General features: G+C 41.0%; 1 protein-coding gene across 1 annotated transcript in view; it reads left to right on the top strand.

Moving 5' to 3' along the window:
• The window catches only part of LOC118847068 (elongation factor 1-gamma-like), a 30,743-nt gene extending 24,265 nt beyond the window's left edge, over positions 1-6,478 (top strand). Inside the window, 2 exon segments of the mRNA XM_036755688.1 lie at positions 5,130-6,299; positions 6,301-6,478. Coding sequence (XP_036611583.1) covers positions 5,130-6,299; positions 6,301-6,478 — 1,348 coding nt within the window.
• Positions 6,479-12,146: the final 5,668 nt, after the last annotated feature.

Raw genomic sequence — 12,146 nt, 5'->3', positions numbered from 1 at the left:
ACTGTGGAGTCTGAATACAGATCAAAGCATACTTTTTCTCTGTTTTGTTTTGTTTTCCTTTCTCATGGTTTTCCCCTTTTGTTCTGATTCTTCTTTCACAACATGACTAATGTGGAAATATGTTTAATACGATTGTTCACGTCTAACCTATATCAGATTGCATGCTGTCATGGGAAGGGGGGATGGGAGGTAAGGGGGAATTTAGAACTCAAATTTTATAAAAGTGAATGTTGAAAATTTAAATAAATAAAGATTTTTAAAAGTATATTATAGGTACATTTTTCCCAGAGATCTGGTTGTTAAGTATTTATCAGCAGCCCCCTGTACAAGAATGAGTAAATACAAATATATGCAAAATAGTTAAATACAAGGAAGTTTGGCAGGGAGGTATATAGCAGTTCTGAGGATCAGAAAGGACTTCCTGCAATGTAGCTGACACAAGATGGTGCAGTAGAAAAAGCCCTCAGGCCTCAGTTTTCTCATTATAAAATGATAGGGTTAGACCAGATGGCCCCTGAAGGTCCATACAGCTATAGACATATGATATTGTAGATTATCAATATCATGGAAATTATAGAATCATAAGACATTAAAGCTGGAAGGTGCCATAGAGACAATCTAACTCAGTGGTCAGCAATCTTTTTGAGTGTGAAGATCCCTTTTAAAATAATAACAAAAATAACAAGTGTGGGCACCCACATGATAGCTGTTGCAGTTTTAGTATTTATTTATAGCATAAATACATAATTTTTAAAGAACTTATTAGTAACACTTTTAAATGAATTTGTATTTTATTTGTCACAACAGCATCCACAGACATTTGTGAAATAGAAGCAGAAAATATAAGAGGAATATTTATTCAGTCTATAGTAGATATGATTGCCAGTTTGTTATGCTCGGTCACTTAACAAAATGGGCTTTCACACATATGGCTTTGCAGGTCTCTTACAAGAATTCTGCATACCCTCATCACACAGGTGGGGAACTATTGATCTATTCCAAACTCCTCATTTCACCAATGAGGGAAATGAGAAGCTTAGGAGGCATACCAGATAGAGTGCCAGACATGGAGTCAGGAAGATCTTAGTTCAAATCCAGCCTCAGGCACTAGATGTGTGATCCTGGGCAAGTCTCTTATCCTCTATTTACTTGTCTCCTCACCTGTAAAATGGGGATAATAATAGCACTTATCTCCCAGGGTTTTTTAAGGACCAAATGGGATTATATCTGTAAAGTGCTTAGCACAGCACCTGGCACATAGTAGGTACCATATGAATATTATCATTTATTATTAATTCACTAGGCCAAGGTTACACTGATAGTTAGGAGTAGAACAAAGATTTACATCAAAAACTCTCTGACTTCCTGTCCATTGATCTTTCTACCAGTCAATCAACAACCATTTGTCAAGCATTTGCTATGTATCAGGCACTATGCTAAGCACCGAGAATACAAAGAAAGACAAAAAAATTGTCTCTGCTCCCATTATGATGGGTGGGAAAGCACATCACACTGCCTCTCCTGCCAAGCACTTCTATCACCCCATACTCACAGCTGCTTGCTGGGATGTAATTTCAACAATGTCACTTTGCCCGCTTTTATAATCTATAGCCATAAAAATGGCGCATGCTCTGATTGCATGTCCGGTTGTTCAAGAGCTGCAGTTGTTATTCCCAATAATTTTCTTATTTTCTTTTCCTAAAGTTCTACTTCCCAAGTCACATTTCCTCATAGGGCTATTTCTGATGGGTTCTACATGTATAACTGTGGTCCCCTCATTTCACTTCTCTGTTGGGGTGGTTTCCTAGGGAAGTTGCCCGTATGTCAAATAATAGGATTGAATAAATTATGTCTTTTCCTGCTCTAAATCTATGATCCATTTGCATGGTCCTGACCATCCCTCAACTTGTTTTTGATCCATCAGTCCAAAAATATTTGATAAAAACTGACTGTGTGCCAGACACGGTACTGGCTGCTAGGTCACATAGACAATAAGTGTGAGAATTGACTCGGTCCCAGGCCTTTCTGACTGGAAACCCCCTGATATCTCCAGTGAGTCATATTGCCTCAAAGTGAGTCCTTTGAACCTCTCCAAGACAAAAATGGCCTCAATGAACTTTCATCCTACTAGACTTCTAAGATTTCCTTTCTCTAGGCTAAACATCCCCAGAACTTTCAAATCAATTCAACTCAATTTAGCTAAATACTTAATCAATGCATGCTATTCATCGTGCCAGACACTAAGGATGTAAGCAAAATATGAGAGTCCCTGCCCTCAGGAAGCATACAACAGGACTATGAAGCAAATATGCCTGGAATGAGACAACATGGCACTCAGACAACATCACAATGGTTTGGCTGTAAAGATGGTTGTTTTGCTCCCCTACAATTTAGAACCTGCATGAGAAATGAATTAAACTTTTAAAAAGAGACATTTTTATTCAAAGTATTATCCCAAGATTTATAGATTTTGGTTGAAACTATTATCAAAAGGCTATAATCTATTTGAAACCCACTTATATGCTTCCTACTTCCAGCCCCAGGTGGCATCATCATCTAATTAGAAATCGTGACATGGCATTGATGGGTTATCCAGCTCTGCTATTGTCAAAGGACAATTTCCTAAAGCTATCTGAGAGAATCCTTCACCCAAAACAAGTTTCGTGAATAATTCATTTTGATAGAATGCATTTGGAAACTGATCGCAAATGATCTCCTTTCTCTTTTGTTTTAAGTAGCTTCCCCTTGTTTTTTTCCACGGTTCAGCTAGACTTATTATCTCCCAACCCTTTCTGGGGCCTGATACAGGCATCCCAAGTCATTCATAATTGATTTTTTCCCATTTTCTGTCAGGAACACATTATTGTATCTGCACAAAAATGATCCTGGTGGCTGCTAATAACAATATTACTACCTGGAATGTCCAAAGCACCATTCTCCTCTAGACCTCTAAGTGGATTCACATTTATCATCCTATTTGTCTTCATGTTGTGTCAGTAATGTAGGAAGAAAGGGAGGCAGTGAAGCCACATACTCATATTGCTGAACATATCCAGAAACAAAGGCATGCAGAGGATAAGGTCACAGTTAACCAGTGACAAAGGCAAGAAAAATGCCTGGCAATAAATAATGGAAATGGAGTATATGACCAAGAAAGTAACAAGGTCTTAGTGGGAAAGAGTGATGCTTTCTGCTTCCTTTGCAATATCCCAGGGAGCACGGCGGGAAGTAAACGGTAAGGATAAGGCAAAAAAAAGTAACTCCCATAGCACTTAGCAGTGGTAAAAGGCTTCAATTCTTAATATTCTTTTTGGTCCTAAAACAACCACCCTGTGAGGTAGACATGGTCAAGATGACTATACCTATTTTGCAGATAAGAAAGCTGAAGTTCAAAAAAGGAAAGTGATTTTCCCCAAGTCACATAGACAATAAGTGGAAGAATTGACTCAGTCCCAGGTCTTTCTGACTGGTAAACCCTCTGATGTCTCCAGTGAGTCATATTGCCTCAAAGTGAGTACTTTGGAACCTCTCCAAAGTCTTACAGGGATGTCTCATGGTGGTGAACAAGTGAACCTGGGTTCCCACAAACTCAGGTTCTACTATACTGGAACAGCTTCCAATGCAGTGCTTTCATAATGCCTGGCACATACTAGGTGCTTAATAAATGTTTATTGATTGATAGTACTGTCTTGGTGTAGCAGGAAGTGCCCTAGCATACCCAGGATGGCCTGCTGGCACAGGTTCTTTAATCTGCTTTTAAAAGAAAGCAACTTTAAAGGGGTTAACAATCTTCTTTAATTACATTCACTAGTTTAGGGGAAAAGTCAGCCCCCTGAATGTCAGAGAAAATACAAGCAGAGAAATTAAACCAACAGACAGGGCTATGACTGCCTGAATCAAAGCAATATTGCTATACACTTTACATACACCACTGGATCAAGAGAGTCTTTATATCTGAGGAGTCAGGGGTCTGAACATACAGCTACTCAGAGTCTGGACCAAGGAATCACAAGGTCCTTCTCATAAGTGAGCCCCCAAAGCAAAATACAAACTCAGAGTATATACACACTTCTCATAGCCAGAAGGTATAACTTGTGACTCAGTGTCTAATTAGAAATTAGCAAAAGGTATGAAAGCTTTCCTACAAGCAAGCCTCCTCTAAGCAAGCTTCCCTTAATGGGCTCTACACAAGGCCTATTAAGGGGCAGGGAAGATCTTCATATCCCATTAACACTACACTCGGCAACAAATTACACCTGCCTTCTGAGAACCAGTTTAGCTAAGTGGAGATAGGCTCATTATTAGAAGACTGGTCACTTGGTCATGAAGTCCTTGCTCACAGCAACCCAAGAAACAAAAAATATAAAACATCCCTCAGACTTGTGTGGTTCTTTTCTAATTGTGTAATAATGGAGGCATAAGAAGTGACAAGGTATGAGGAATTAATGAAAAAGCATTTATAAACCACTTAACTATGTGCTAAGTACTTATGCTGGGATACAAATAGAAAAGTGAGCCAGTCCCTGCTCTTAAGATCACATTCTAACTGGGGGAAGCACACATGTAAGAGTTCCATCCACAGGGTATATAGAAAGGCTGAGTGGTTCTAAGGCCACAGCAACAATGTAGATGACAAAACCTGAAGGTTCCTAGGGTGCATGGGCACATTAGAAGGCAATACCTGGGAACTCAAAGTTTTAAAAACAGATGTTCAAAAACAAAAAAAAAAAGTTTTTTTGCATGCAACTAGAAAATAAGATACACAGGCAATGGGGCATAGAAATTTATCTTGCCCTACAAGAAAGAAAGGGAAAAGGGGATGGGAGGGGGATGGGGTGACAGAAGGGAGGGCTGACTGGGGAACAGGGCAACCAGAATATACGCCATCTTGGAGTGGGGGGGGAGGGTAGAAATGGGGAGAAAATTTGTAATTCAAACTCTTGTGAAAATCAATGCTGAAAACTAAATATATTAAATTTAAAAAAAGAAATTAAAAAAAAAAGAAGGCAATACCTGGGCATTTGGAGGGCACAGCTAAGTGTAGAGATATGGCAGCCAAGGAAAATAACAGTTTAGAAAATAAACTCGCTCCTCCCCTCGCCCCCTCGGCCGGACTCACTTTGCGGCAGAGCCAACGTCCCCACCCCCTTTCTCTGCGGAATCACCACGGCAGCCGGGACCCTGTACACATACCCTGAAAACTGGCGGGCCTTCAAGGCCCTCATTGCTGCACAGTACAGTGGGGCCCAGATCCACTCGCTGTCTGCACCTCCCCACTTCCACTTTGGTCAGACCAACCGCACCCCCGAATTCCTCCAAAAATTTCCTGTAGGCAAGGTTCCAGCGTTTGAGGGTGACAATGGGTTCTGTGTGTTTGAAAGCAACTCCATTGCCCACTATGTGAGCAACGATGACCTTCGAGCCTCTACTCCGGAGGCAGCTGCCGGAGTCATCCAGTGGGTGAGCTTTGCTGACAGTGACATCGTCCCTCCAGCCAGTACCTGGGTGTTCCCCACCCTTGGCGTCATGCACCACAACAAACAGGCTACAGAGAACGCAAAAGAGGAGGTGAGGCGGGTTCTGGGGCTGCTTGTCGCCCACCTGAAGACTCAGACTTTCCTGGTGGGGGAGCGTGTGACTCTGGCTGACATCACAGTTGTGTGTACCCTCTTGTGGCTCTACAAGCAGGTTCTAGAGCCGTCTTTTCGGCAGGCCTTTCCCAACACCAACCGCTGGTTCCTCACCTGCATCCACCAGCCCCAGTTCCAGGCGGTGTTGGGAGAGGTGAAGCTCTGTGAGAAGATGGCACAGTTTGATGCTAAAAAGTTTGCTGAAAGTCATCCTAAGAAGGAGGCCCCAAGAAAGGAGAAGGGACAGCAAGAAGAGAGACAGAAGGCCCAGGCTAAGCGGAAGGAAGAGAAGAAGGCGGCCCCAGCCTCTGGCCCTGGGGAGGAGGTGGAGGAGTGTGACCAGGCTCTGGCTGCAAAGCCCAAGGCCAAGGATCCCTTTGCCCACCTGCCCAAGAGTACGTTTGTGTTGGATGAGTTTAAGCAAAAGTACTCCAACGAGGACACGCTGACAGTGGCCCTGCCGTACTTCTGCGAGCACTTTGACCATGATGGCTGATCCCTGTGGTATGCTGAGTACCGCTTCCCCCAGGAGCTCAGCCAGACCTTCATGAGCTGCAACCTCATCACTGGAATGTTCCAGCGCCTGGACAAGCTGAGGAAGAACACGTTTGCCAGTGTCATCCTTTTTGGCACCAACAATAGCAGCACCATTTCTGGAGTCTGCATTTTCCGGCCAGGAACTTGCCTTCCCGCTGAGTCTAGACTGGCAGGTAGATTATGAGTCCTACACATGGCGTAAACTGGATCCTGGCAGTGAGGAGACCCAGACCATGGTCCGAGAGTACTCCTGGGAGGGGGCCCTCCAGCACGTGGGCATACCCTTCAATCAGGGCAAGATCTTCAAGTGAACATCCTCTCTGCTATGACCTAGTTGCCCGCTTCCTCCTCTGCAGGGAGGTGCCAGTCATTAAACGAAACTGAACACAGAAAAAAAAAAAGAAAAGAAACTCATTCTTAGTGTTTTACAAAGGAGACAGTGGGAAGTTTATAAGCAGTACCTCATCATGGAACATCAGGAAACAGTGGAGAGCAAAGCAACTTTACAGAAAACTCAGCAAGAGTCACAACTGAGCCAACTGATCCTGGGGGCATTGGATGATGAAACTTGGAGTTTAAAGGACAGACAAAAAATTATTTTCTCCATCTGTGTCAGTGGAACCACAACATTTGGATTCTGACTTCAATAGTCTCCAATAATCTACATGAGAGAAGATAAACAGAGGACAACTGAAAAAACATGAAAAGAGAGCCGAACTAGACCAAAGGTACAGAAAACACAATTTACAGACAACACAATTTTGTGGATATTGAGGCATGAGTTCTCAAATTATCTGAAAAGTGAGAGATATCAAATGCTTAGGGGAAAAAAATCAAGGCCTTATTATTACAAAAAGAGGAAACTGGACATTTATCAGTAACTTGCTGATTTTTTTGCCTATATTACCATATTTATGTAAAAAGGTAAGATTTTTTAGTAGCCACAAGAAAGTAGGGAAAGAGGGAGGAAATAAATAATTGTATAATGACTAATATGTACCAAGCACTTTGAAATTATCATCTCATTTGATTCTCATAACAATGTGGGGGGAGGGTGAGTAAGTACTGTTATCATCCCACTTTTAAAGTTGAGGAAACAAAGTCAAAAAGAGGTTAAGTGACTTACCCTGAGTCACACAACTAGAAATATCTGAGGCCAGGTTTGAACTCAGATATTCCTGACTCAAGGTCCAGATCTGTCTCCATTGCAAGGGTAAAGGCTATCAGCTGCAGTGTAACTAAATTAATTTCTAGGTTAATTTTCATGTCTCTGGAACTATCAGCCAAGGACATGTTGGAAGTTGAAAGGAATTTATTAACTCAATCCCAAATATCAAATTGGCAAGAGCTGAATTTCCACAGAGAGGAAAGATTTTACTTCAGGAACTCTGCTGTGCTGGCTGGGTATGGCCATGAATGTGACTCACAAAAGAGCTAAACACTCTCTGCATGAGAGATCACCTTCACTCCTTCTATGAGTGTCACCATATCTTTAACACATTAAACATGTGCAACCTCATCATTTTTCCCTGGCTGGTAACACTCTCTGAATTTATAACTGGCTAGTGACAATGACCAATTCTGCCAGGCAGAATTAAATTTTGTATTTGTCAAGATATATGACAATGCATTCTGTTCTTAAAACTGAGATCCATATGTATTGGCTTGGAACTTATTGGTGACAGAAATTCTTGAAAAAGTGAGCCCTCAAACAGAAAAGAAAATAGCAATTAAGTTCAACAGAAGAAAAGTAATGGATTCTGATGAAGATGATGAATATTGAAATCTAACGTTTAAAGACTCATAAATGTCTTGAAAATTTTCTAGGAAAAGACACTTGGCAGAAGTGAAGATCTAATTAAATAGTAACTTTGCTTTCTGCATACATTTTGAGAAAGAGGGGCAAATAAAAAGGACTTGTTTGTATAATAAAAAAATACTGATCCATCCTCAAATTGCACAGGTGTGCAATATTTCATATATTCCAATCTGTGTCATTGATTGCAAATGTAACATTTGTAACCTGGAAAAATCCTGCTCCTGAGATATCATTGCAGATAGACCACCTCTCTGCCTATGAAGCTTTCAGATTTATCAGAGGCCATGAACAAGAATTTCACAGTACAGCCAGGCATGGATAGATTGTAATCTACACCATATAATGGTATACTTCAAATGATGACATCATAATTCCATCAATATACTGTTGGAAACCAAAAGATAAATCTCATAAATTGATGCACAGTAAAATGAGCAGAAGAGAAAATCAATTTATACTATAAAATCAATATTATAAAAATGAAAAATTTTGAAAGAAAACAATCCTGAGCATCTAAATTATCAACAGAGATTCCACAGGACTCAGAGTACATGTTTATTCCTGTGTATGTATATGTCTATATATGTATATATACACACTATGAAATATATATACCTACATACACAGAGAGCACTAGACCTAGCATTAAGAGTTAAAGTCCTGAGTTAAAATCCTGCTTCAGATACTTAACTAGCTCTGGGATCCGGCCAAATCATTTAGCCTTCTTCCTCATTTTCCTCATCTGTAAAATGAGGATAACAATAGCACCTAATTCCAAGGGTTATTGTGAGGATCAAATCAGACACTATTTTCAAAGCACTTTGCAAAGCTGAAAAAAATATAAATCTAATCTATAAATATAGACATATATAAATTATATGTGTATATGTGTTATGAATGTATGTATATGTATGTGCATGTGTGTGTGCACATGTGTGCACGCATGCGTATGTGTGTGTGTCCAATAAGGCTGTTTTAGTATGAGAAGTCACAGGAATAATGAATGAAATCAGGGCAATCAACTGATGACACATTTTCCAGCAATGACAATACAAATTTGGCCACTGTGCTAAGAGCAAGAATGTATCTTGGGGGTGGGGTTAGGGTTGTGCTATAAGATCCATCAAGGCAAAATATGCATTACAGGAAGATAGCTAGGGCAGAGATGTGCAGCCTCCTACCATATTTCCCCATGTGTAAGACATACCCTCTTTCAAAAAATTTGGGGTCTAAAAACTGGGTGCGTCTTATACAGTGGTTGTAGATTTTTTTCATTGTACTTTCTGCTTTTTCGTGCTTGTTGTCTTTGTGCTTGTTGTTTCGCATTTGTTACTAGTATATTAGGTTACATTTTGCCATGTTCTGCCCAGAAATGGCTCAGGAAAGATTTTCGTACAGAGCTAAATTCAAGTTAAAAGTGATCCAGTTTGCAAAAGTGAATGGAAATCGTGCTCAGTTGGTCTTCCTCCAACTGAAAAAACAATCCAAGACTGGCTACGGAAGAAGAAACCCTACTGAAAATGCCACAGCAGAAGAAGGCCATGAGAGGTGAGTCAGCAAAATGGTCTGATTTAGAGAGGGAATTGAAGATATGGATTGAAGAGCAAAGGGCAATTGAATTCCTGTGTCCACAAAGATAGTTCAGCATGAGGCAAGAAGAACTGATGATGAAAAAGAAGTTACTGGTTTCAAAGGAGGACACAACTGGTGCTTCAGGTTCATGAAACGGAATGGACTAAGCATGTGTACATGCACCAGACTTGCCCAAAAGATGCCTGAAAGCTGTGAGCAGATGAATAAAACTTGAGCTCAATAACTTTACGTAATACATTTTTTTTTCAAATATCGGGCCCCAAAATTAAGATGCATATATATGGCAAACTCCCACCAATCAGGAGAGCACAGCCTTCTGTGGCCGCAACTTCCTCATCTATAAAATGAAGGGGGTTGGACGAGGTGATCTCCAAACTCCCTTTCAGCTCTAATCATCTGTAGAATGATCTGCAGAACAGTCTCTGGTCTTGCCCCAGCTCTCGGTCAGAGATACTGCACCGGGCCACATTTAACTTTACAAAATATTCCACAAGTTCCAGACACATACGGAACGGATTATGTTTTTAATGATATTCTTGCCAATGCTTTTCTTCAAATGAGGAAGCTATTAGAGAAACTCCCAAATTAGGAAATCAAATGGGGTACAGCTCAGCCTTGCCCCCACATCATTGTCTTTTTTCTACTCTTGCCCAAAGCTGTCATCAATGTGTCCTCCTTGTAGGATTTTAATAGGACGTCTCCATCTTTGGAAATAGAAGCCATCCCAGTTCCCCATGCCAACACTTGTTATTTTAGATGTTCTTCACTTGACAGTTCTTTCCAGTCCTCTTTGTTACTTCTTCACCATTTTCTGGTGAAACTGGATTGTCCAAGACCTTACTAAAGGAATGCATCCCTTGGCAGGTCCTATAAAGCTAGAAAGGTTTTGTATATGGAGCTGGCAATGGACCATGGTTCTGTCACCAGAATACCAACCTGGCGAAGTTCAGGAAGGTTCATCACCTAGGAGATTGCAGGCGGATGGGGTAGAGGACTGAAGGAGGGGGGCAGGAATCATTCAGTCATGGTATGGGGCAAAGGTGGCCAAATTAATCATCAGAGGACCTGAGTTTGATCCTACTTCTGCCTTTTACTCCTTGTGTGACCTTGGAGAAATTCACCTGATCTTTCTCTCTCTCTCTCTCTCTTCCCTCTCCCTCCCTCCCTCCCTCTCTCTCCTCTCTTCCTCTCCTCCCTCCTCTCTCTCCTCTCTTCTCTCTCTCTCTCTCTCTCTCTCTCTCTCTCTCTCTCTCTGTCTCTCTGTCTCTCTTTCTTTGTGTGTGTGCATCTCTGTCTCTCTGTCTCACTCTCTTTCTCTGTCTGTCTTTCTGTCTCTCATCTGAGTGTGTCTATCACTATGTATGTATGTTTCTATCTATCTATCTATCCATCAAATTAAGGCATTGGTCTGGTTATCTTTTAAGGTCCTCTTCAGTTCCCAAACTGTGAAACTATAATAACAATTAATAATCTATATCACCAAAATCATAGCTTCATGGTGAATTGAAGTGCTTTAGAGGTAAACATGCACCAGAAGGTCTCACTCATACTTCTTGTGTTTTCTTACCTTGAGCCTGGTCACATTAACCCACTTAAGACAATGTAGAATAAAGCCCTGTTAAATTATGTTCCTGGATCAGTACCAGATATTCCTGGCCACTTAAGGGAACTTCCATTCTGGGACACTTGGTAGTGAGGAAAGGAAGGAAGTGATATGTTGGCATGAGGAAGTGGTGTGGGAGGGTGATGGCATTGGCCCAGGCTATCCAGTGATGGGTAGGAGGGAGGGAGGCAACACTGTTACATGGCTCAAAAAAAGGAGAAATTTTTTTCATAAGATGATAATATGCTAATTACTCACAGGTCCCAGGCATGTACACAAGGTGACTCAGTGATTTTACATGTAGACATTTGGTATATATGGTCTCCAAGAGAAAAATAATTCAGACCTCTGTGGTTCCATAAGCTTCCCAGAAATTTCGATATTTGGTAATATTAGTAACAAAACTTAGAATTTAATACAGTGTACTAGCCTTGTGAGACTCTAATTCTGTTTTGTCTCTCACCAAGAAAGTAGTCAAGAACAAGGCAGAAGTAGAAGCGATAGACTGAAGTAATATAAATGTTATCATTGTCATTGGGCAGGCAGGACAGTGGATCTGTAGGGTCAGAAGGCAACAGCTGCTGCCAATAGCTTTAAGAAGTGTACCAGTATCACATTTAAGACTTTCTGTAATTGTCTTATATAAATAAGTTGGTTTTTTTTGTCCTTCATTTCCTAAAAGAGCCAATGACATCATGGTGTGATGTCTTAACCTGTGAGTGAATTGGATTTAAGCGAGGCAGATTTGCACCAAGTTGTCAGCCTCACTCTCTTTCCAGAGTCATCAAAGTCCAATGGCAAAACAAAAATCAAGATGACTGGCAATGGCCCAGGATGCAGTGGATGACCTTGGCATCTTTGATGTCTGACCAAGTTCTGACCACTCTACATTGGAACAAATTATTCTCATCCAGAAGTCTTCACATGTTTGAAGTAGACATCCATCTAATTTACCAAGGGGTTC

Source organism: Trichosurus vulpecula, chromosome 4 (assembly GCF_011100635.1).
Source record: "Trichosurus vulpecula isolate mTriVul1 chromosome 4, mTriVul1.pri, whole genome shotgun sequence".
In the NCBI taxonomy this organism is placed as follows: Eukaryota; Metazoa; Chordata; class Mammalia; order Diprotodontia; family Phalangeridae; genus Trichosurus; species Trichosurus vulpecula.
The sequence above is the reverse complement of the archived record's forward strand: the minus strand, read 5'-3'. Positions and strand labels throughout refer to the sequence as shown.